Source organism: Erpetoichthys calabaricus, chromosome 12 (assembly GCF_900747795.2).
Source record: "Erpetoichthys calabaricus chromosome 12, fErpCal1.3, whole genome shotgun sequence".
NCBI classification, from domain to species: domain Eukaryota; kingdom Metazoa; phylum Chordata; class Cladistia; order Polypteriformes; family Polypteridae; genus Erpetoichthys; species Erpetoichthys calabaricus.
Genome location: NC_041405.2, coordinates 90,435,360 through 90,462,174, shown reverse-complemented (window position 1 = coordinate 90,462,174; position 26,815 = coordinate 90,435,360). Strand labels below are relative to the sequence as shown.

The 26,815-nt window shown below is 39.6% G+C and overlaps 1 protein-coding gene across 1 annotated transcript; it reads left to right on the top strand.

Annotated features, from left to right (window-relative positions):
* On the top strand, window positions 1–26,007 carry nkrf (NFKB repressing factor). The gene is made up of 3 exons (XM_028815853.2): window positions 1–447; window positions 18,050–18,174; window positions 23,179–26,007. Exons 1-3 carry the CDS (start codon window positions 242–244, stop codon window positions 25,305–25,307), a joined length of 2,460 nt encoding a protein of 819 aa, XP_028671686.1. The 5' UTR covers window positions 1–241; the 3' UTR covers window positions 25,308–26,007.
* Window positions 26,008–26,815: the final 808 nt, after the last annotated feature.

Here is a 26,815-nt window from a genome sequence, read left to right as displayed (position 1 = left end):
TCTTCATATGTGGCTTTTTCTTTCTCGTATTATTTTATAACTTGTCATGACACACGAAAAAATACCCAAATTTCTCAAACCCACAAAAGCTCAAGAACGTTTAAAATCTTTTAATTGCGCTTTTGTTGACCGGTGTCTCGATCTCCCATGATGCCACGGGACAGCAGCAGCCATGCTGGTGGTCGCGGTGTTTCGGCCGGCTCAACAGCAGCGGAGGAAAGAGGTTTAAATAGTAGAAGCTATGGCTGGACACGTACTCTCTTTTGCTCGGTCTGATCCAACTCGTGCCTTGGACGTAGATGTCTACCGACTGTACTCTGAGAGCGACAAGCAATGGGCGGCACGGAGGCACTTCATCGTCAAGCATGCGACAGACTACCGGGCCAATATGGACCAGCTGCTATCCCTGTCCATGGTGTGGGTTAATCATATCTTCATGGGGTGCAGGTAAGGCGCCGGGGACCCGGGACCCAGTCGCATGGCCCTAGCGGTGTTCCCGCCGGTCTGTAGAGCCATTCACACTGATACAGCTGCACTTCTGCAATGTGTGTGTGTGTGCGCGCTCGCGGGGGACGGTCTTATCCATACTCCTGTTCAACCCTCCGCTATTACCAGGGATCGATTTCATAATGCGGGTTTAACGGAAAGTCATTTCTCCTGTTTGGGAGGCCAAGACATGTCGAATCTAATAAGTGCAAAGAGTTTGAACGAATGAGGCTAGTCAAGAATCAGTAATTAGAACAGGTATTATGGGAGTTTTTTGGTTTTAAGTTAGATTACCAATGTCGTCGTATCTTGGTTTTTAGCAGTTATCTCCTTGCATCGCAGAGCATGATGAACATCACTTAGGGTTAGTCTTCTGTTTCTGTGTCTACAAGAGTACTGTAAAATAGCTAGATGGGCGCAACTGCTGCAAAACATTTTATTGTAAAGACATTTGCTGTTTAAGAGCTATTTTACTATAATTTTCTTATCGCTAGTTTGATTTTAATCTTGTGTATAAAATTGTCTCGTGACGATACTTGAAATGCTGGGCAAACTTAAATAATTTGGTTGGAAAGCTGTTTAAATACCAGTTGAACAGTGGTGTTTGTTTTAGTACTACTGTGAAAAATAAATTATCACTTAATCTTAAAATGTTATAACAAAACAAAGAATTGATATGTTATATATTTATTTGCAATTTTTTATATGCACTGTAAAAAGCCCCATTTGCGATAACAATGTATGTGTTTGCATGTCTTTCTGTCAGCATGAATGTAGAGAAAAGCCAAGCAAAATGACACCTTTTATTGGCTAACTAAAAAGATTACAATATGCAAGCTTTCGAGGCAATTCAGGCCCCTTCTTCAGGCAAGATATAATACAGAAACTGGAGTTCCCTGTGTTTATATACACACTCTAGGATAAGAAACAACATTGGTAAATCTTTAAATGAGAAATCTTAAATGTAAAAAAATAATAGATTCATTCAGGCTAGGATTAATTTAACGAGAGAGAAGAACAACGTATGGTCAATATCTTTGGATAACTGTCCAACAAAGTCTTTTGAAGTTTGTAATGAGTTTTTCAAAACAATGTGGATCTGTAGACAGGTTGTCTGTCATTCTGAGAGATGTAAACAATCCTCATATCTGGCCATAAAACTCTTGTCTTTATTCATGTATGTAATGTTGTAATGTCAGCATGAAACAATTCAGCCATGCGTAGATGAATGTTGTTGAAATGTATCACGACTATTCGTCAAGGAAATTTGTTGAGACAGTTCAATTTTCATTGTAATATCTTGAACAGATTGTGCTGTACACAGCTTTAAAATTTCATAATCTCCCTTTGAAAAGCATTGGTGAATTTGCAGACTTGTCTGTCTTAAAACAAAGAAAAACTCTGAGTGACTTCAACCAAGAATTAATTTACTGTTTCAATTTTAATTTGACGGTGGCTATACCCACTTGTATACTCTGTAGATTTTCTTCATTTTCACCTTAAATAGCTGCTACTGACAGCAAACAGATCACCAATACTAGTTAATGAAACAACCAGCAGACTGCATGCAGGGGTAGCGTGGCAGCAAAGCAAGCATTTTTGCAAAATATTTAGAACAAAGCTTATGAAATTCTAATGAACCACTCCCCATACCCCGGCTTTCCCTTTTGTGATATATTCAGGTGCTGGTCATAAAATTAGAATATCATGACAAAGTTGATTTATTTCAGTAATTCCATTCAAAAAGTGAAACTTGTATATTGGATTCATTCATTACATACAGACTGATGTTTAATCAATTGTTTATTTCTTTTAGTTTTGATGATTATAACTGACAACTAATGAAAGTCCCAAATTCAGTATCTCGGAAAATTAGAATATTGTGAAAAGGTTCAATATTGAAGACACCTGGTGCCACACTCTAATCAGCTAATTAACTCAAAACACCTGCAAAAGCCTTTAAATGGTCTCTCAGTCTAATTCTGTAGGCTACACAATCATGGGGAACACTGCTGACTTGACAGTTGTCCAAAGGACGACCATTGACACCTTGCACAAGTAGGGTAAGACACAAAAGGTCATTGCTAAAGAGTCTGGCTGTTCACAGAGCTCTGTGTCCAAGCACATTAATAGAGAGGTGAAGAGAATGACAAGATGTGGTAGAAAAAAGTGTACAAGCAATAGGGATAACCGCACCCTGGAGAGGATTGTGAAACAAAACCCATTCAAAAATGTGGGGGAGATTCACAAAGAGTGGACTGCAGCTGGAGTCTGTGCTTCAAGAACCACCACACACAGACGTATGCAAGACATGGGTTTCAGCTGTCGCATTCCTTGTGTCAAGCCACTCTTGAACAAGAGACAGCATCAGAAGCGTCTCGCATTTGGACTGCTGCTGAGTGGTCCAAAGTTATGTTCTCTGATGAAAGTAAAATTTGCATTTCCTTTGGCAATCAAGGTCCCAGAGTCTGGAGGAAGAGAGGGGAGGCACAGAATCAACGTTGCGTGAGGTCCAGTGTAAAGTTTCCACAGTCAGTGATGGTTTGGGGTGCCATGTCATCTGCTGGTGTTGGTCCATTGTGTTTTCTGAGGTCCAAGGTCAACGCAGCCGTCTACCAGGAAGTTTTAGAGCACTTCAAGCTTCCTGCTGCTGACGAACTTTATGGAGATGCAGATTTCATTTTTGAACAGGACCAGGCACCTGCACACATTGCCAAAGCTACCAGTACCTGGTTTAAGGACCATGGTATCCCTGTTCTTGATTGGCCAGCAAACTCGCCTGACCTTAACCCCATAGAAAATCTATGGGGTATTGTGAAGAGGAAGATGCAATATGCCAGACCCAACAATTCAGAAGAGCTGAAGGCCACTATCAGAGCAACATGGGCTCTCATAACACCTGAGCAGTGCCACAGACTGATCGACTCCATGCCACGCCGCATTGCTGCAGTAATCCAAGCCAAAGGAGCCCCAACTAAATATTGAGTGCTGTACATGTTCATACCTTTCATTTGGCCAACATTTCTAAAAATCCTTTTTTTGCATTGGTCTTAATTGATATTCTAATTTTCCGAGATACTGAATTTGGGACTTTCATTAGTTGTCAGTTATAATCATCAACATTAAAAGAAATAAACATCTGAAATACATCAGTCTGTGTGTAATGAATGAATCTAATATACAAGTTTCACTTTTTGAATGGAATTACTGAAATAAATCAACTTTGTCACGATATTTTAATTTTATGACCAGCACCTGTATAACGGCACAGTCAAAAAAACTCACAAGGGGGAAAGATTAAGAACTTGTGTTAAATTTGAATGGCATTTATTTGTCTCACTTCAAGCACTGTGTGAAATTCTATGTGTTCATTTGTGAAAGTGTCCAACCTCAAACACCCCAGAGATGCCTCACTGATGATGATGAGATAAAGCTGGCATTAAAAAAAATGAGGACGTGACTGAAACTGAAAACTGGTCACCCTATAATTTATCATCAGAGTGTCACATTCACCTGATATCCATAATAGTCACTCAATGCAATAAAGTTTGCCTTGCACTTCTTCTGTTGTTGCTGAACATTTGTCCGAATAGCTTTGCAAGTCTTATTTCATAAAAAAATATATTGGCCAGACATGCTCTACAAAGAAGAAATTAATTACATTTTATATTTAGGTTATGTTATTTGCCATTTGAAAATTGTGGTTGGGTATGTGTGTGTGTGTGTGTGTGTGTGTGTGTGAATGAGAGTGGTCCCTGTGATGGGCTAGGGTCTTGTCCAAGCCTGTTTACAACCTTTTTCCCCAATCATAGTGATATGGCTTTTGGCTCCCAGCACCTTGAAATGTATTGAGAAGGTTCTAGAGAAGGGGTTGACAAAGTCAGTCCTGGAGGTTTTTGCTCCATGCAGTTGCTTAATTAGAAAACAATCCTTGCCAATAATTCAATTTCATGGCCTGTTAGTGCTCTAAATCTGCCATGTCAGGTCATTCTCATATCCTAGATTTTTTTTTCCTTTCTGAGGATATCATTCAAATGATTTGAAGTCTAAAATGGATGAGTAATACTCAATCTTTCACCTTTTTCTCTTCCCTTCCCTTCCAAGTATTTAATTAAATGAAATAGTACACGATAAATGCACACATGTATAAATGGTAACAAGCTAAATGGAGAAATGCTGGTTTCTTTTGTCATTTGCATCTTATTGCTAATAAGAAGCCATTGAAAACCAAGAATACAGCCATTTAAGACTAAAATAAGCAATAAGGGCTCAAAATCTTAATGACCGAGACAACTAAAATGAAGCAGAAGTATTACTTGAGCAATAAGTGCTTCTTATTAAGCAACTGGGTTGGAACAAAAACCTGCAGCCACTGTGGTCCTCCAGGAAGGGCTTTGCCCACCCCTGTTCTAGAGCCTACCCACTGAACTTAATCCATTGAGGACTACAGTGTCTTCACAGTTCTAAAACATGCTTGACTGTTACCCATGCTTACAATTTGTAACTTTTTTTTTTTTGTGGGTGGGTGGTGGGATACACGTTTGTTGTAGTATGTGCAATTGTCTCTGTGCTGGTCTGCAAATCTGTTTTTGGCTCATTGGGCTAGCTTTGTTGGACTTGCAGTGTCCTTAGTCTTGCAGAGACAGACTGTAATGTGTATGTCTGGAGACACCCATGAGCGATTTTCCTTTAAAAGTGGGTGGTAACAATTAGATGAGTTACTGAGTGTGGGCCAATATAATAAATGGGATGTCTCAGGTTCACCGATGGACTAGGCCAGGCTGCTGAAGGTCCCAGTATCCCTGCCTCTTTAGGTAATTTGCATAAACCACATAGGATTCTGGATAAAACCTAAATTGGATCTTGGTCAAAAAAACTCAAATAGGACCCATCTTATGAAGCACTATAAGTACTCCGGTCAAGGGGAGTGTAGTTGATTTTTAATGGTTACCAAACTGGTTTGATTGAAGGGAAGTGCCTAGATTGGTAGGAGCTCCCCCTTCAGAAATCAGCCTTTAAGGATAGATCCTCAGTAACGGAGGAGCTGCCTTGGTGTTTCTTCCAGAGAAAGAAAAGTCTGAATAGAATTTCAACATACATTTCGGAGACAAATATGAAATCCCTCTATAGCAGTGGTACTCAACCTGCAGCTCATCAAAGGACAGTTGCAGCAATTTTAAGTCCTACTTAAGAAAAAAATCTTTAAAAAAAATAATAAATAAAACACATTGTCAGCAGAATTAATTTCATGCTCATTCTCGCACATAAATCTATTACTCCCTTACCCCTCAATAGCCAGAAAAACATAATCACAATTTACCTCAGAGCTCGCGCTAGGAAAACTAACATGAACTTTGGGAAACTAACATTTGTGGCAGCCCCCGATATTCTTAAATCAAGATGGAGTGACTCCCAAGCTGGTGCTTTATCTTTATTTACTTAAAAATAACATTATATACGTTTATTAAAGTTTCACAATCATGACCACAGTGAAAACTATAAACAAAGGAAAATATACATTTGTAACATTTTGCACACACATTTGTCCATTTCACAAATCAGCATTTGTCTTCTGTTATCTTCTCACTTTTAGTTAATACAGCAAAGAAGCCGAAACGGCAAGTAAACTAATTCGTACGTCAAATTAAAAATAGCAAGTACACACTTGAAGCAAAAATACACCCTGTGCAGTTCAATAACTTAATCAAATAGAAACATAACGAAGTTCAGTAGCTTAAACCTAAACGAACGAAGTGTTGAAGGAAAAAAAGAAAAAAGTAAAAGGTCACTACCAGTTTCTCCAGACAACCTGTATCCCACGTCATTACATTACCTATGTACAGAATAATTTTGCAGTCATTTGCAGCATTTAGCAAAACTGGCTAAAGAATGTAATAGACTCAAATATGAAGAGGAATACCGTGCATTTAAGGAGTACTGGAAACTCGAGTTTTTCTTTGTGTCATGCAGTGCGGGAAAATGCATGTGTCTGCTTTGTGATAACGTTATTTTGTAGTTTAAAAAGTCCAATTTGCAGCACCATCATGAAGCTAAACATCCAAAGTTCAGCACCAGCTTTCTAAAGGGTGGACAGCTATGGGCCGAATAGCTGGCAAGACTCAGACACAACAGAACTGCTCAGAAGAAAGTCTTACACACAAATATTAGTGAAAGAGCAATAAAGGTGTCTTAGAAAATCTCACATGGACTGAAGAAAAAGATGAAGCCCTATTCTGATGAAGAATTGATGAAGCAGTGCAAACTGGTTGCCTGTTCAGTGCTTTTTCTTAACAAAAAGACCTGGAATGAGAGGCAAACAAATTTAACTTTCAGATTCTATTATGGCTAGGAGGGCATCAGGCTTTTCAGAGAATATTGCAAATATTCTCAAGGACAAAGTATCCTCTGCAGAGTTTGCCAGTCTTGGAATGGACAAAAGCCTGGATGTCAGTGATACACCACAATAACTAATCTTTATCTGAGCAGTCACCAGAGAGTTTGACATTACAGAAGAACTGCTTGACATGGTTCCACTGAAAAACGAACCAATAGGTGTGGTGATCAAAAATGCTGTACTGTAAAATGCTGGCAAAGTTTAACATTGGACCAGAAAAAATTCACAGTATTTACAACAGATGGCGCTCCAGCAATGCTTGGTAAGAGAACTGGGGCCATGGCTTTGCCAAAAGCTACACTGAAAAATGGAGGAGTTGCTGAGGGCATTTTCTCATACCACTGCATTGTGTATCAGCAAGCCTTATTTGTGAAGTTCAATAGTCTGAATGATATGATGGCAAATGTAATGGAATTAGTTAATTACATCAGGGCCCATGGGAGAAACCACTTGAACCTTAAACTGATATGTGAAGAATTTGATTTGGTATTGCACACAGAGATTAGATGGCTATCTAAAGGACGTATGTTTGCATATTTCCTGGACCTGCTTGAACCACTGAAAGCATTTATTGACAGCTAAAGGGAGGCTTCCAGATTTTCTTTATTTGATGACAGTGGGTACATTCTGTTGATTTACTGTGTGACATTACACAGCACTTGAATGAACTTAATCTCAACTTTTGGAAATTGGCGGGGCATCTTCCAGACTTGGAAGACACCTCATCTCAATATTTCCATCCACATACCATTGTGAAGAAGCTTTCTCTGCACTTTAAAAATAAAATGTCGCAACCAAAACAGATTGACTCAGCAGCACACAACAGAGGCCCTTCAAATTGCTGTTTCTAGTGTAGAGTTCGACTACAAATCCCTTGTGCAACAGAAGGGGTGTCAGAAATCACACTGAATGAGGTAAGTACAATGTTGCTGTTCTAATAACCTCTTCTTGTCCAAAATACTAATGTAGGCTTCAGTAGAACTGAAAGTCGGTTTCCTTTTTCTTCAGGAGGGAATGAAGGAGCAAGAAAGGGGAATGTCAAAGAGAAACTGTCATTCATCAGCAATGTGCTGTATGTTACCTGCAGTTTTGGACTGTGAAAAATGATTGGCATTGTGCTGTCAGTTTCTTACTTGCTGTTATGGGCTGTGATGATCAGCAATGCTGTCTGTTATGCTGTTATGGGCTGTGAAGCGCAGCAATATGCTGTTTTTTTGCTGTTATGGACTTAAGCACTTGGTAATCATTTAATAGTAATTTTGAAACTGTACAAGTAATGTTGAAATTTGTGATTGCAGTGATAATAAGTTACAGTTGTTCCATCATGCTTTTCATGCCTTAAAAACATAAATTTATTCTAAAATACATAATGGTTTCAGGGAGGAAAAGGGACGTTTTTGGATTGCAGCTCTTGCAAAAATATATTTTTTTGTCATTGTGGCTCCTGAGTAGTGCACAGTTCAGTACCACTGATCTGTAGCATCAATCTCCACATAGTGTGACATGGATATTTGACCAAATAATAGAGATTTATTTTATTAGGCGAAAGAAAAAATGTCTTAAATGCAAAACAGGGAGTAAACAGCGAAGAAGTTAAGGCCAAAATGTAAAATTCCAAGGCAGGGCAGAGAGTGCATATACTTACTAATTGTAAGTAGCCTGGGGTTCTTTGGCATTTCTCAAAATTTTAAATCTAAACCAATGCAACACCTCAAAGTAGCGCTTACAGTAAAGGTGGTGCCTTTTTTGAAATGCAATGAGCAAAGTTGTTAACCTGGTCTGACTGAGAGCAAGCCTCTGATTATGAATAAACAGGCAACAGCCGAAAAAATCTTCTAAATAGAATCCATGAAACATAAATGTGTGTTGCGTGTGCAGAGGGCACATTGCATGTGCTAAAATAACCATAGCCCAATTCAAGGGAAGGACCTTTCTGTAAAATCAAACTATAAATTACATTCAAAGAAATCAATGAATTAGTAATAAAATGGAATAATCAGTTGTTGAAGGTGTGCTGTGTGTGCTCTCTGTTGTTCAGTTACGATAGTGTCAGAGTCATTGTGGGGTTGAAAGAATTGGCTTCTGAGTTCATGAAAATATGAAATGTTAAATATGCATTCAAAAGAAGTGGTATGTCACACCCCATCACAAGGAGGTAAAAAAGTCAGATTTCAGTGCTCTAAACACCTGAATCTACTAAATTTACCCAGTACCTCTGACCAGACTCCAGCATAACTATGGATGAAGCTGCACAACATCCACCATCTGACTACATGTCTAAATGAATAACTAAATTAGAAATACAAACATTCCATGCCAGAATATAGCCACAACTTTTTACCACATAGTTTATCGATATACCACAGTGCTTATCTAAACTGTATTTGCTGCTGTTATGCCATATAGTGTGCTGTTATGCAATAGTCAAATAATAGGAAGGTATCATAGCAGACAAAACACACTTCTCAAAAGCCTGGAGCCAAGCACCATCAATGGTCTATGTGTTTGTATCTGTTGCTTCTGTCGCTGCACTCATTACAATAACAACAACAACAACTTTTATTTATATAGCACATTTTCATACAAAAAGTAGCTCAAAGTGATTTACATAATGAAGAGAAGAAAAATAAAAGACAAAATAAGAAATTAAAATAAGAAAACATTAGTTAACATAGAAAGGAGTAAGGTCTGATGGCCAGGGTGGACAGAAAAAACAAAAAAAAAACTCCAGAGCTGGAGAAAAAAATAAAATCTGTAGGGGTTCCAGGCCACGAGACCGCCCAGTCCCCTCTGGGCATTCTACCTAACATAAATGAAATAGTCCTCTTTGTAGTTCGGGTTTTTCACGGAGTCACTTGATGCTGATGGTCATACAGACTTCTGGCTTTTAATCCATCCATCATTGTACAAATGGACTACTACTGAGTACCTAATTTGATAACTGTAATTTTAGCTTTTTATTTTCACTGACAGTTTCTTTTGTTCCTTCCCTGCAGCCCGACTATTTAAAGTGCAAGGACTGGAGGAAATTGGGGACGAGTTTTTAGGATGAAACCCTGTGGTTGTAGCCTTTTTAGTGGCAGCTTTTCAATGGGTTTGTCCCCAGACATGTATTCTAATTCATGACAGACATTATTAGGTAGGTAAGTTAATATTAACATTCGAGACATCTGCACACATGGGCATACCAGAATTTGCATGCTAAAAATTTCACAGCTGCAGAATACAGACAAGTGAAGAGTTCATGTCAAGAAATTGTAGTTGTCTTCATCATAGATTTCATGTTTCCACTACTGAAATATACTTTGTATTTGACTTGCATGTTTAACAAATAAATCCCTCCATTTTCTAAATGAAGATTGCTGGGAATCAGTGACTACTAGCATTAGGTGCAAGGTGGGAGTCAAACCTGTACCAGGTGCTAGTCCATCAAGCACAAAATTAGTAACTCTGTTTAGAATTGCCCCAGACCTAAGCTGCTTAACTTTTGAATGCGCAGTTTGGAGCATGCAGACTGCACTCGGGCAGTTTTTTGATTGTGGTGTATTTCCAACACTGTAGAAATCCAAGGTTTCAGGGACTCTGACAAAGTGACCATTAGGTTCTTGGTCTTCTGTTACCAAGGCCCTTCTCCCATGGTTTTCTTTTTTGGCTGGGTGCCAAGCTCTAGGAAGAGTTGTGGTTGTTTCATACTCCTTCCATTTAAGAATTATGAAGGCAACTGTGCTCTTGGGAACACTGAGTGCAGCTAGAATTTTTTATTTTATTTTTTCACTTGCTCACCCACCAGTGACCAGAGCAGCCTGGTTTTAGGCCTAAGAAGTCTACTGTCAACCGCATCCTGACAGTCCATGAGGGTTCTCATGGAGCGCAAATGTAAAAATCGTTCGAGTTTCTTTGCAGCCTTTGTTGATTTTTCATAAAGTATTCGACTCTGAGACTTCACAGGATCCTCCCAAAGTTGCTGGATGTCATGGCCAACTTGTAAATTGGTACTGCGAGTGCTGTACAGTGTGGAAGTTAGGACCTCTGTGTTTTTCCCAGTTGATTCTGGGGTTCGCCAGGGGTGTGTTCTTTCTTCTACTCTGTTCAGTGCTTGCAAGGACTGAGTGTTGGGCAGGGTCGTGGGGTCCAGCATCTGCGGGGCATCTGTAGGTGAAGAGAGCTTCACTAATCTTGACTTTGCCGACAATGCTGTGATGTTCACAGAGTCAACGGAGGGCTGAGCAAGGAGTCCGAGTGTCTGGGCTTGTGAGTGTCCTGGATAAAAAAAACAAGATCCAAGCCTTTAATTACCTCTTGAGCACAGCCATCGGCAGTGTGTCTCTCTGCAGAGAGAGTGTCGACCTTGTAGAGAGGTTTACTTAACTTGGCAGCGACATTCCTATCTCTGGTGACACTTCCTGTGAAGTCAGTAGACGGATTGGGAGAGCATGGAGGGGTCATGAGGTTGCTGGAGAGAGGTGTGTGGCACTACCAATATCTTTGCAAAAGGACGAAGGTCCAAGTCTTTAGAGTCCTGGTGCTTCCTGTTTTGCTATATGGTTGCAAGACATGGATGTTATCCGGTGACCTGAGACGATGACTGGACTCCTTGAGTATTGTGTCTCGTCGGTTACCGCTGGTTTGACTTTGTGTCGAATGAGCGTTTGCTCATGGAGTCCCAAATGAGGCTCATTACCTGCATTATGAGGGAGCATCAGCTACGGCACTTACAGCCATGTGGCACGATTCCCTAAGGGTGATCTGGCTCGCAGGATCCTCATTGTTGAGGACCAGAGCGGCTTGACCAGTCCAAGGGAACGCCCATGTAACACTTATCTATGGCAGATAGATGGTCATTTTTGGAGGGCGGGACTGGACCGCATGTCTACCTGGGGGGTTGCCAACCACGATCCAAAGCTGTTTCGTCGCGTGGCAACATGCTGTACAAGTGCATACTCCCCAACCTGACCTGACCAGTGAAGAAGTAACAGCATTTCCCTCATATGCTTCTTTAGGTGGGTTATCAGTTTTTTTTCTGAAGCCTGCTTTTTCCAAGGATAAAAGAAAGTTACTTAAGCAATATCATGTTGTTCAAGTAAGTAGTTCAGTATTCATTATGCAGACAGTAGTATTGGCCATTTATTACTTGCAGTTGTGGGTGAGTAGTCTGTTGGTGAGCACAGACAAACATAGGGGGTGTTCCCTTTCAGCATATCACTTTCATTTAAAGATATGGTTGTTTGGAGTGGTTAGGGCATAAACCGTTTGCCACAGAAAGCATCATAGATGTCAGCAGTCTCACAGAAGTGGAAGGTTTTGGCATCTCACAGATGAAAAAGGTATTTCTTCAGTGATTACAGCAGAGTCGAAATGAAGTTTAAAAATGTTGGTAAGGCACAAAAGTTGAAATTTGGTATTTTAAGTCTGGATTGTGAGTGCTGCAGAAAATAATGCTGTAAATAAAAGGAAGAATAGGCACTTATTGCCTTCCTTAAGAGACACATATGACTTAACCAACAGCTCAAAACAGACAAATGGGCTATGGAACATTATAATACATAGTAAGAGTAGTAAGAAAAAGCACAAGTCCTGGAACTCGGCTGGCAATTTAACAAACAAGGAAGGCTTTTATCAGTGATGTGCACTCTGCCACGACAGCAGAACTGAGTAATCTTGGCAGTTTAACACTGTCACTCACAACCGTACTTCTTGTTCTTGTCCATGGCAACAAGTGGTAACACAGCAGCTGACAAGGAGGTGGCACTTATAATGTTAGCTTGCAACCAAGAACAGAATTTCAGTGAGATGTATGCCAGTTGTACTTAATTACATATTTAATGTGCATTTTCATTTTGCGTGATTTTTTTTTAAATTGAATTTCATGCCACTACAATCTCTTCTTTGTCCATCCCTCCTCTTATGATAAATAAACCTTTAGTAAGGTAACCATTATCACACACATAACTGTAGAACCCACTGTGTCTACTAGTTATTTCTCCTCCTTGTTAGTTAAGATATTTGACTGGTGCTTTAACTCATTATTCACAGTATACTTGCCTCCAGTTAGTGAGATTACACGCATAACCATTACATGTTACCATGTTCAATGTGTTTATCATGAAGGTTAACTAAATGGTTTATATAATGCGACGCACAGTATTTAGCTTTGGGGTCCAGTGTAGTTTTCACGTGTTCGCCTGATTTGTGCTCTATGTATGCCGCTCTTTTCTACACCCCAGAGATGTGTGTGTTAGGTTTACTGGTGACTGTCCATTGCCACCATTCAGTGTGGTTATATGCATTCTAGTTAGAGCTACCAGGTCCTTCAAAAAAGTATAGCCTATGGACACGTTAAAAATGGCACATTTGCCCAAAAAATGCCCAGTACCTTAGGTAGACAAAATGACAAACCATATGGTGGGTGGGGGGCTTGGGAGTTGTTGGGTTTGGTGTTACAGCAGGAGGGTTGGATACATTCCATCAAAACAAATATAGACATATTCCAGAGTGAAAGAATGATATACAATTAAACTGCTGGGGAGGGGAGGGTTTTGTAGAAATGCTGTGGAGGAGTAGCCCAAAAAAACGCAATCCATGAAAGCCCATTTTCTCCCCCACAGACGACAATCAAAATCAGCCCAATTGGGCAAGAAACCCATGCACCGGGCCACACTGGTTCCAGTGTACTGGCAGTCTGTCCTGGGTTGATTCATGTCATGTATCTGATTCATCAGTGAATGCTTCTTAGCCCTGTGACCCCAATAATGGATGAGTAAATTACAAATGTAAATGTGTCTCTGGTACACGTTTTAATTTTCAATAAGATAACATTCTGAAAATGTTTTGAGTAGTCCCTGTAGAAATGCAAGATGTGCAGTATGAGAAGTTGGTGGTCAATTTGTGAGATCTTCCTTAGGTCAGGTTAATTGTTCAACAGACTGATTCTTTAATTTTGAATTATATGTTGTTAAAATGTTTTGTATCATTTATTGTTGCTGTTATCCCTGAAGCTGAGAAGCGTTCTTCAATCGCACTAACACCATTCTCTGTGTTTTTCTAGTTGTTCATACCAATTATTCTGTTTCTTCATACCCCCGCCCAGTTTTTTCTTAAGCTACATTAGCCACTTTACTATAGCTGAATGTAATGCTTTTGGATATTTGTTTTGAGTATTCAGATATAAAGGGTTGTGATTGCCTGGTTTCTTTGTTACCAAGATCATTTGGTGTTAATGGTGATCTTGTCACATTAATATTAACCAACCCACCCAATCCCCTCCAAACCAAAATCTTTATTTCAAATATAATTCATTTCCTGTACCTGCTTTGTTTAGTTCTGGCATTAGGTGCCCATCTTAAAAACATTACTACAAGACCACTTTTATCTATTTTTCTAGCTAATTTAATTTCTGCAGTAGTGCTAACCAGTTCATCAGTGCTTATGCTTGACTATTATTAACAAAGGACTAAGCATTCTCAAGCCTGTGTTACGTGACACCCATGGATTTGTTTTTCTAAGTTTGTCAGAGGTGAAGATGCACAACTGAACCCATTTTTGATGAAGTGATTGCACATGTTGTCGACTCCAAAATGTGGGCCAAACGCTTGCGTCTGCAAATATATATAACTTTCCATAGCAATTGATGAACGTTTCACTTTGCTTACTATATTGGTGTTATACTATGTTTTTGTTATTTAAGTTTAATGTCACTGTTCTCTGTGCCCATTGTTATGGACTCATTCATACAGGCAGACCAAGTATGGTACAGAGGGGCACAGCTTCAGTATTTAGAATTGCTGAGCCAAGCACAGGACTAGAGAGCCAAAAGACAACTGAAGAATTGAATAGTCAGCCTAAAGACAGACTAGTATATTTCTGTCCTCTGTCAGCACACTTTCCTTGTTGGGAGAATGAGAACTGTATGTAGGCATTGTGCTATTCCTGTATTTTTGAAGGTGGGGTTTGAGTCCTTTCCTGTCCTTGTTTAGATCCAAGAGAAGGAGCCTGCACATGGAGCAACCCGAATATAAGGATGGAACTACGGCCAACACTTTGAAGCTGCCGGGTGGAAGAGTATGTCTTCCGTCCGAGGCCGGGCAGAAGATTATGTCTTCTGTCCGGTTAAAATCCTTTCAGCGTGGCGACGAAAGATGGCAGACGGCGTAGGTCAAGTCTCCCACATGCTTGATATGTCTGTCATAAGCTTCCCATTTGTAATACCGCGTGAACCCGTCAATAAAGAGCTAGATTATCCTTTTTACTTCTCATGTAATCTTGTAACCAACTTATTGCATGCTGGAGGGGGATAATACCTTTTTTATTTATAATTATTTAAATTCAGGTTAATTAAAACGCCGCAATTAAAAAGAACACATTTCCAGAGAGCTAATGCCTCTTAAGGAAACAATTGACATTACAGATTCAGTTGAAATTGTTTTTATAATAAGTAGTCTCCATTTATGATTAAATATGATACAATATATTGTATTCATACTATAATTCAAATGTCTTCGATTCTTACCAATTTCCAAGTGAAAATCAACACCTTGATCTCGCTTGTTTTTTTTTTTTTTTTCTTCTTACTTTTATCTAAACGGTTCATTTATTTTTTTCTTTTTTTTTTCTTATTTTTATCTAAATGATACATTTATTCGGGTAGCTGTTAACTAGATTGTGAATTGCAAGGCTTCTAGTCTTTTAGAACCACTGATGGTATCAATATCTTTCTGGATTTCAAAAAGGCAAAAGCCTCAAGTTTTTTTTATTTGTGAAACTGCCAACTGAAACTTGGGATCATGCCCTATAACAAAATGAAAAGTTTATATACCAACCAAAAAATGACAGGGAAGAGGTTAAGTAATTTATGAACAAAGTTTGGCCTTGTTTTGTGGACATAAAGGGTAATAGACTATTTTTCAAAGAAATGGCTAAGTATAAATCTCTGTGAAGAATGTGAAGGCAAAACATGGGGCTGTCACAGTGTTATTGCTAGCTTGTGAGACACTCATCACCACATGTTGAACTTGAATATTCTACAAATCGGTTACTTGAAAGAAAATAGCCATTAAGCTATAAAGAACCCTTAAACCAGCATAGAAAGGGTTCTTGAGGACATGGGAGCCATGACAGCAATGGGCAGTTGTTGTAGGGGGAATGTGGCCTGCACACATGAATGTCATATATCATTAAAAAATGTAGAATGTCTGCTTTTATGTGAAATTTGAATTATCTGTCTGTAAAGTTGATGTTTAAGCTGATAACTAGCATGCTGCCAGACAAATATGAACAATTACATCAATAGCAGGCCCTTGTCTGACATGGCACACAAGACTCACATGTCTTTGGAAAAGGCATTCTCCATTTTCACATGAAAATTGACACCTCTTGATACCTAAAACTAATCTATGATAACTAAAACCAGATTTACCTGTGAACCTATAAATGTGACTTTGTTGGTGCGGACTTGCTTAATCAGATGGTGTTAACGTGGGCACAGTCTTATTGATGTTTTTAGTTCTTGCCCAATGATTTGACCAAGGAAACATTGTACATTCTAGGTCAGTTTTGGAATTTTTTTGCAAAACTTTTAATCTACTAATCTTTAAAGTGGATATATTTTTGTCAGTTTTCAAGTTTCCAGTGTTGCATACTTGACTATAGCTGCAGTTTTGTCTACCAGAGCTTATATGTGAGTGTGTGTTTTAGGGGTATGACACAGTTTGAAGCTGTTACATGACTGGAAGCCAGCAGCTGGAAGTCAAACAGAAGGAGTTTATGCTGTCACGAGTTTAGCTTTCCTATTCATTTTGGAGGAAGAAACATGAAAGCTAAAGATTTATTTAACAAGCAGGTTATTACCCAAGCAGCATCAGCCACTACAAATATGAATGTTAATGTATTCATTAGCTTTGCTCAAGCCACAAGGATAGAAACAGTTTTATCCTTTGAACCGTAAGCAACAGTGATGCTTATTCTTCATCTGCTTCCTGTGGTCTCAAGGTTTCTCTAGCACACTTGGTTTAGTCTCACTTTTAAGTCTATGCTATAATTACAGTTTTCTCAGGTCACACATTGTGATTTCCTGTTGTTAGCATAAAATCAGTTTACTGCATTCTAGTGATCTGTTAACTCTTCAGTGAGATGAATGCGTTCTTTTTCTTGGGGTTGGTCTTTTTTCTGCATGTTGCTTTCCTTACAGAGACTGAAGCCTGTGCAGCACCCACGTCCATATTTGTTAATGACTGTCTTCCACAGCTCAAAGAGTTGAAGTATTCAAGCCTTTATTGCAGAACACACTCTAGAACACAAAGTAAACCCAAGCAGAGTTGATACGGAGAGATTAAGGAGCTAGTATTTGTATTGATTTGTAAAGGTAGGAGTTATTTGATATTGGCTTCAAGGGTGCACATAAATCCAACCTTTTGGTTTTTGTTTGTCCATCAATTTTGGTCAAACTAATTTATAGTCACTCTCCACTCTGAACAATGAGATAAAGCAGTTCAAGACCAGATGCCTCAGTGTCTGGGACGTGCCAGCAAGTGTGTAATATGATTATGATGGCTTAGTGCTTTATCAAATGAACAGACCCAGTTGCTGCCTAATGGATCAGCACACTCACTCCCACAGAAGTCTACTCCTTTAGTTTCCTTGTAAATTTTACTTTGGCTGTGGAAGGTTCATGTTAAATGTGCACTCGGAGCTGCAGTGAAAGTCATACTTGCCATGCCACTTACTCCTACATACCCAATTGGACAAACTTCTCAGGCCCTCCTGGACAAAAATGGTCCGCTTTGATCTCGTACATCTGAATCATAAATATGTACAGGCAGCACATTGCTGCAATTATTATTGAGTTTTTATTAGTAATTGCATTTTTAACTGAGATTTCAAGTGATTTGGAAAAGATAATCCATTGATCCTATTAATAGTGTTGCCATTTTTTTTGAGTCAATGAAAAAATAGCAGTAAAGTAATATATAAATTAATCCTCTGCATCTGAGATAAGCAAGAAGGGAATAAGATGAAAGGAAGATAGCAGAAAATAAATGAGATGTGCATCTCGGGCCACCATCAGGAGGCAGAAGTGAGGATGAATTAATTAAAGTGGGAGGAGTTAAACTTGGAGCTGGGAGATCCTTTAAGAAGACTAACCATCACTTCTACCTCCCGTTTTATTCCCATTAGGTACAACTCTGAGCTGCTACAGAAGGTTATATCTATGGCCGAGGGCATTGACTTAGGAGAGATGCCATCATATGAGCTAGTACCAGGTTCTGCTACAAGAAAGAGAACTGCCACTTCAAACAGTAGTAAGTACAGTTTTTTTCCTATCATGTTTTTGTTCAAATACATTGTTTTCTTCTTTTACCAATTTTCTGTGGTTCCAAAGTTCCTGCTATCAGTTTTTTTTTAAATATGTTTTAGTTTTGCAAGCTTTGTGTTCAACAGGAATACCCCTCATTTTAGTGATCTGAGAGAATTTTATATTGCTTTATTATCTTCCTGTGTATGCCACAGGTGTACATGTGTCTGTACGAGTATGTATGATATTTGCCTATAAGGCAAAAAGCGACAAAATTAACCAGATACTGAATTGAATGTGAACAGCCAAAAGCCATTATAATGAAAACTGTACATAGACCATGGAACCAGGGGGAGGCACAGGTTTTGCTTTTGCTTACTACTGGTTAGCCAGTAATTACAGTAAAACTGAAGCACTTTCACTTTGCTTGTCAGTAGTGCTGGGCGGTATACCGGTTCATACCAAAAAACGTTTTTTTTATTTTTGTTACGATATGGATTTTTGTTATACCGCAACACCGGTTTAAATAGCCTAAACAACGTTCAGAACGTGGCGCAGCGGGAAACTGTTTAAGGAGGGACCTTTTTCACTGCTGCATCGCTAAACACGCATGCAACAGAGTACATGTGTTAGTGGAGGTATTGAATGGTGAAAATGGACAGAGAACATTCTGAAACTGAAGCTGTAGCAGATGATAAAGATGAGCATGATGACGCAGAAGAACCTTTGCTGAAAAAAGGAGTCGTGTCTGTTGTCTGGAGATACTTTGGTTTTAAAAGGTCGGATGTGGACCATTATGTTCAAATGTGTGAATACTGTTTCTGTACTACTGGATAATACTGCAAGCCAAGTTGTAGTTTTATTTTTTTTCTCAATACTGTGTAATGTACCTGGGTACTGTGTAATAGTGTAATGACATGTTGACTTTATTCTAGACATTTCTAGTTTATTTTCACCGTTTATGTCGAGAATAAAATCGACATGTTGACTTTATTATTGTAATTTGTCATTAAAGTAGAACATCGTAAACTAAACTTCATTTTAAAATGAATATTTAATTTACTAGATTTTCTCAAACCTCATCATAAGTTATGTAGCACATTAAATGCTTTGTGTTAAGTGTTCCCGACCCAGTTGTTAATTGCTACGTGCTTCTTAAACTGACTTCCTCTTGCACTAAGAGGAGGCGCAGGCAGCACACAGAATATATTCACTTCATGCTATTCCTGCTCCCTGAACATTTAGAATGCTAAGATACATGCTTGATATCATTTTCATGACGAAATGCATTAAAGCATGTATTAATCATGTGGGGGCATGGTGGCATGGAGGTTGCACTGCTGCCTCGCAGCAAGGGGGTCCCAGGTGTTCCCTGCCTTGAATTTGCATGTTTTCCTGATGGGTTTACTCGGTGAGCTTCAGTTTCCTTTTAAAGTCATGAAGGATGTGAGGTTTTGTTCTGCTATATTGACCCTGCTAGTGTATGTGTCGCTCATATTCACCCTGCGATGTGCTGGCGCCACATTCAGGATTTGCTCCTGCCTTGCACATGATGCTCGCTGGGATGGGCGCAACCCTGAATGGTTGGCATAATTAAACATGTATAACGAAGATTTTTTGAAAGTTCTGAACGCTCTGTGGTCTAAGTTTATAACTAGTTTTAATTTCACAAAGACGTTTATCTTGTGGTGATTGGTTATGTGGAGAAAGAAAAAGGAAGGATAGGAACTCTGGGTTTGTTACGTCAGACAGAGACAGCACGCATGCAATAAAGAAAGCCCGCTCAGAAGAACATCCATTGAATTCTGTGTTCATGCTTCCGACCCCCAGATCACAAACCCAACATTTACACAATATTTAAGTTAAACCAGTGCGAATACCCATTCATACATCCAGTTTTTTGGAGCCTCGTCACACCTGCCATAAAGTTCTCTACACTGAACGTACACCTGGGGACCCCTTACTGCGAGGGAGCAGTTCTACCGCCTCACTACCGTGCATGCTTAATACCTGCTTTAATGGATTTCATCATGAAAATGATATCAAGTATTTATGTTGGCATTCTAAATGTTCAGAGAGCAGGAATAGCATGAAGTGAATGTATTCTGTGTGAGTGTGTTCTTAGTGGAGAGGAAGTCAGTTTAAGAAGCGCGTAGCGATTAACAACTGGGTCAGGGAACACAACACAAAGCATTTAATGTGCTACATTAACTTATGATGGGGTTTGAGAAAATCTAGTAAATTAAACATTGATTTTAGGATGAAGTTTAGTTTATGACATTGTACTTTAAATACAAAATAAACTATGAGAATAAAGTGGAAATGTCGAGAATAAAGTCAACATGTCGAGTTTATTCTTGACAGTTTTTTTTTTTTTTTTCTTCACTGAGGCCCTAATACACTTCCGATAGGCTATGCCACAAATAGCATTATAAGTGCAAGTTGCAGCAGTTTTATTATTTATGTATACAGCTTAGCTTGAAGCAAGGTCCATATTAATGATGTCATCACCAAATTGCATTTGTTTTATTTTATTTTTATTTGGTAAATACTGTGTAATGCACCTGGGCTTGAAGTAATAGCACCTCCTCCTAGATATGACTGTGTATACAGTAATCTCTGACCTGTGTGTATTGCATTAGGGATTTTAAAATCCAAGGCATTTGGTTAACATTTTGCCCAAACAGCCAGAAATATGCAAATGTAAACTTCATGTCAAATAATGGTAGCTCAAAATTGGCAGATTTAATCTTTGGCGTATTTTGCTGAGCGTTAGAGAATTGCGTAGACCACACTGTAAGTAGAATGTCTGCTCGGCTGGTTGGAAAATGGGGATTAAAATATGCAGATGTGTTCCCCTGTTTAGTGCCAGGGTGCCTTTTTCTTTTTGCTGTTCTTGCCCTCTTCCTGTGCTCTCTCTGGCTTTCTTGCTTTCTCAGCACGGCAAACGCAATGTGGATTATAAAGTAGCTTGGTAACATGTGGCTGATTCTGCCTGTTTTTTTTTTTTTTTTTTTTTTTGACCCAACACTTGTACTCCTGTATCATGTCATTGCAGGGCATTCTGGTACTTCGTACTACACTCTGCCAGTATCTCAGCCTCACTAAAGTACGCTTTCTCTCTACATTGTGTGCTGCTCGGCTATAAGCTCACTGCCATGCAGGTATATGAATACAGTTGTTTTAATAGTTTTTTCATTTTACAAACCTGATTGAATCCTAATTTTTGTGGTTATGAAGACCAATTTTCAAATGCACACCCAGATGTCTTCATAGTCCTCGTTTCAGCCTGTGGAACGGAGTAGCAGTAGATATTGATGCCCAGTTGCTCACAGCTGATGCTCAGTTCACCCATTTTGGTTCAGGCAGCTTGTCGCAGGTGTTACTCATGTGTTTTCTCGCATTGCGTCATGACTCCCAATAAAGACTGTGAAAGAGTTAGAAGAGCACAAGAAAGATTGAAAGGCCATTTCTTTGAATGTTAAACTTGAAGAAATGGAGTGTAGGTGAGCAGGTGCATTTAAAAAAGGGAAAATATCTTGTTAGGGTTTGTTTTGAAAACTAGTGTTATTAAAATAATTCTGCCCAAATTTCATATATTTTGGAAAGGCTCTATATAAATGTATTGTTTTTGTTATTTTGAGCAAAAATGGTAACCATTTTTTGGGACCTGGGAACATTCTAAAAGTTATTTCCCATTTAAAGTCATAACTGTGTGTGAAAATTCACCTAACAGAGGTTTTCACCCACTGATTTGCTCTCGCCAAGCCGTAGATTGTAGCTGGTCCTTAATGTGCACACCTTGGTTGTAGCCTTTCATTGCACTGTGGACCTCTGAACATCAAATTAAGATGAACACTTCCATTTTGGTGAGATACTCGTTTGTTTTCACCATGAGAAGAGAACATATAGCTGCAAAGCAATCGCATTGGTGATGTAACTTGTAGTAATTGTTTGTTGGCATGCATTTCTCCCTTGTTCTTGTTCTTCCATTCTTTCTCCTGTATTATGCTGTTGGCAGATGTTGCTGCTGGTTTTTTTTTTCTGCTTACAGAGATCTTTGTCAGGGATAGTGATCAATAAATGCAATACTTACACTTGATTATGAATTTAGAAGGAGTATGTAGTGTGTCCAGGAGGATTATTAATAGATGGGCTTTCAAAGATCGAGATTGTATTAAAATAAACCTTGCTTTCCAACAGTAAGATGCTCATCAGATGGCATTGTTTTTCTTTCTTGGTAACTTTACTTTCTTGAGTTTGCTGCTGCTTCAAATTTGTTGATTAACCAGTGCGTATCAGGTCATAAGCATTTGATTAACACCAAGATCAAGGTTCCAGCCCCAGTGGTTTGCGAGTCCTATCAAATTGCAGTGCCATATGTGCTTGAAAGCTACAGCTGTCAATCTTCTCCCTTTCATGGAATTTGCTTCACACTCAGCAGATGTCGCTGCTTTCCTTATTCTTCTTGCCCTTTCACCTTCTTGATCAGTTTGCCTTAAGAATCCCACAAGCCCAGCTCACATTACCAAAGCTAGCACTACATCAGATTTGTTGATTATCCAGTGTGTATCAGGTCATAAGCATTCGATTAAAATCAAGATCAAGGTTCTAGCCCCAGTAGTTCTTGACGGACAGACCTTAGCATTTTAGATACTTGCACGTTTTTTATTTGTGTAGATTTCGTGTTTTTTTCTCTGTCCATTTCTGGTTATCCGACCGGCTATCAGGTCACTACATTTGTCACTTGTTGAGTTTTTAAGTGCAGGAGTGTATGAATGCGGGTACTCATGCAGCTTCTAGACCAGCATTCCATCAGTTCAGCCATCTAGGTCAGCATCAAAGCAGTGAAGCCATCAATGAGAGTTGTGGCATCATTGATTCCCCACCTTCTAAAATAATCTGAAGTCTGTATTGATAGGGGTATGGCCCTGACAGCAGACAAAGAAAACGCTCAAATACTGTGGGTACATGTTGCCTTAACCAAAATATGTTTGTGTCCCCCTTACAGGTGAGGAGCCTGCAAAAAAACAGAGCCTGCAGTCAAAATGTGGTCCTCGACCTCGGTTTGAGCCTGTCCATTTTGTAAGCAGTACTGGTACTGAAGAAAAGGAAAATGCAAAAGACCTTAAGAAGCAAGGAGAGGCTGCTTTAAATCACTCGGGTTTGGACAGTTTGTCTGTGAAGAGTGCCTGCTATAACCAAACCGCACCAGTACCACCACTGCTGAACTCTTCACCCTTTATTTATGACAGTTTTGATGATAGCTTCTGTATCCAGGGTGGAAGCACCTCCTCGAACTTTATGACAAAATTACAACAGGAGTACACGGCCAAATTTGAGGCTCATAAAACAAAAGGATATGAGTGGATTCAAGACAGCAGAGTGGGAAACAAAGATGCTCACAGGGGCCTGGGTTTTGTAAAGGAGGGGAAGCTCGACACCAGTGGTAATAAGGACCAGAAGACCAGCACAACTCCGCCAAGCTCCCAGCCACCTGAATTGGAGCAGCCACAGCTCCAGCCTGTTCCAACAGTCATTTTGGAAGACAAACAGAATCTGATTAGAAGACTCTCCTCTGCCGTCTCCGTTTCTGTAAGCGAGCCAGGTACTACAACGCACTCTGGTGAGAACGTAAATTATAATTTCATCTTGAGCCGCTGCATCCAAGCCTGCAAAACGAACCCCGAGTATTTCTATGTGCCTCTAAAAGAGATTCCCCCAGCAGACCTCCCAAAAAACAGAAAACTTCCGATAGACGGCTACGCATGTGAATTAAGATGTCAGTGTGTGTACTTAGCAACTGGCTACTCGGGCAGCAAAAATGGAGCGCGGGACCGTGCCTCTGAGCAGGCCTACAAGCTGTTACTGAAGCCAGTGGAAGTGCAAGTTGTTTGGCGCAAATACAAACACACCTACATTAATGACTTTGTGGTATGTCAGAAGGATGTGCGAACTTCAAGTTTTCCACCTGCGTTACGTAATCCAGAGGAGAAATCGACATCTGCTTCTCGAGGCCCAGTAGAACTGGACCGAAGAAAACACTGGACCGAGTTTGTCGTTGTCGAAAACGCTCTCGATGCCATATGTATTCTGAACAACTCTGCCGCTTTCAACCGGATGAAGATCGAGTATAGGTTTGACATGGTGGCGTGTTCGAATGTTTGGCAGTGCAGTATCTACCTTCAAGAAGAGTTGGTAGCACAAGCAACAGGAAACAAGAAGACCGCCAAGCACAAAGCTGCAGAAGCAGCACTACAGAAGTTACGGACAATTCAGTCGGGCATTCGTAAAGTGGAGATGCCTCAACAACAGTTTCAGCAACTGGAGCAGCTGCAACAACAGCCACCACTACCAGAAGGCCGCAAACGCCAAGTCAATGAAGTTGTCATTCTAGAAAATTCTGACAATGCAATCTGTATTATCAACGACACAGCCCAGTTTAATAAAATGACCGCCGAGTACAAGTTTATAGTTCTACCAGACTGCAGCTGGAAGTGTGAAGTGTATTTGGAGGGTCAATATATTGCTTCCGGGATAGGTCAAAAAAAAATTGTCAAGCATATTGCTGCAGAGAATGCTTTGTCCAAGCTGAGGCAGACCCAACCAGTTGTGAAGTCCAACCTGTGGAAAGATGACGTGGATGCAATCTCTCGCAATCAGATCCGAGGCATCTCATCCGAGGAAGCAATGAAACAGGAGATCAAGGAGGACAACATTGGTAACCAACTGCTACGCAAGATGGGCTGGAAAGGGGGTGGTCTGGGGCGAGAGGGAGAGGGAATTGCCGAACCAATCAAAGTGAAAGAACAGTTTACCAGGCAAGGACTTGGTTTAGAAGTAGAGAGGGGTGGCAATCGCCTGAACAAGAGAGACATTGAGGAGATCATCAAGAACTATGTTCATTCAGAACGACAAGATGAACTGAGGTTTTCAACAGAACTGACAAATGATGAGCGAAAACAGATTCATCAGATTGCACACAAGTATGGACTACGGAGCAAGTCGTATGGGCAGGGGATGCAGCGGTTCTTAATTGTGGGACGGAAAGTTCAGAAAGAACAGTTGATTGATCAGCTTTTACAGGAAGGGCAAGTTGGCAGATATGAACTGGTCAAACCACAGCCCAGTCTGTCATGATTGGTTTCCCTTTGAGAGCACCATTTCATTTCTTGTTCCTTTTTTTTTTTTAACATTATCTATTCATGGCAGGTTGATTTCTGTATGTCCCTTTTTTCCTTGTAGACCATTTTGTCCATCCTGCCCCCCCCCAAATCATGTTTGTCAGGTATGGCTTAACCAGCTTTTTGTAGATTGCTGAATCGTTGGTTGTGCTTGAGGTATTTTGAGCAGGGAGACCACATGCAAAGGAGCTCCTCGTGTTGCCGCCTTTGTGTAGTATAAAGTGAGCCAGCAGTATCTTGTTATACGCGTCATTTTGAAAAGGCAGCTCCACAGGCACCCTCTGTTTCGCTTTGTTCTGGCAATTTGCACAGAGAGCACATGTAGAATTTTCTGTCTTTTGAACCTGCTAGTATTTCCTTAACAAAGCTCTGATGTTTTAAGAAGCTGGAGAGATTGAACAGTGACAGGAGAGGACAGGTGTTTACTGTACAACAAATAATAAATGTGTACTTCACTGTTCATCAATGCCAGTCTCCTCCCAACAGATACTTGGGTTTTCCTGCATATGAAAAATAATGAAAGTACAGGAATCCGTTTTTTTTTTTTTTTTTTGTTGCATAAAACACTGCATTTTAACATTGTGTGGCACACTTTTTTTTAAACTACAAGAAATGTATGGACTTTTGTTTACATAAAGAATGTCTATGATATGCAACTTTAGTTTTGTGCTCTGTTGTCAAAGCTTGGGCTCCATAACATTTGGGACAAAGACACATTTTTTTTCTCTTTGATTTACCCCTCTGCTCCAGTGTTTGAAATTACAAATCAAACAATTCAGACAGGATTACAAGTGCGCATTGCAGATTTTAATTTAAGGGGATTTGTTTTGTGGTCACAGCATGTTGAAATGAACACTTTCTGTACATCAGTGCTTCCCAAACGGTGGCTGCAGGTTTTTGTTCCAATCGGCTTCTGTTTTTAATTGAACTCCTGGGCTGATTAAGTGAACTGTTATTTCCCAAGTTCTGTGTTTTGGGAACAGTGTAGAAATTAGAAAACGAAGTTTGGTTATAAAAATATGTATTAAAATGTTCCAAGCAGTTATATGGGAATAATGTATTTTTTTTCTTTTTAACAATATTTACATCTTGATTTTTATTCTACTTTTCAAGGTCTAATTGTTTAATTAGTCCATTATTTACTAACTAGTCATTTAGCCCGTTACAATAACGGGCGTTAGAACAGTAGTGCATAAACATTAGTAGGAACAGTCTATATTAAATGGCAAGGGACTTTGACCTCATTCTTTTTGTTGGTCGTATTTTTCTTTCTTTCAGCCTTTCTTTTGTTGATGTTTACTTGCTGAGCTGACCGTTCTTCGTGAGCTGCCGCCGTGTATTGTGTGTCTTTAATTTTCTGTGACAGTAATACTGTCTTGTACGGCTCTATTCAATAAGGGCGCGCACAAAAAGGCGAGCTTCAAAAGGGCGACCTCAATTGAGCGCGGCGATTAAGGGCTCGCC

Coding starts and splice junctions, on each gene's coding strand:
- nkrf (XM_028815853.2), top strand. CDS start 242: ATGGCTGGACACGTACTCTCTTTTGCTCGGTCTGATCCAACTCGTGCC. Junction 448..18,049: donor CATATCTTCATGGGGTGCAG/GTAAGGCGCCGG, acceptor TATTCCCATTAG/GTACAACTCTGAGCTGCTAC. Junction 18,175..23,178: donor AACTGCCACTTCAAACAGTA/GTAAGTACAGTT, acceptor TCCCCCTTACAG/GTGAGGAGCCTGCAAAAAAA.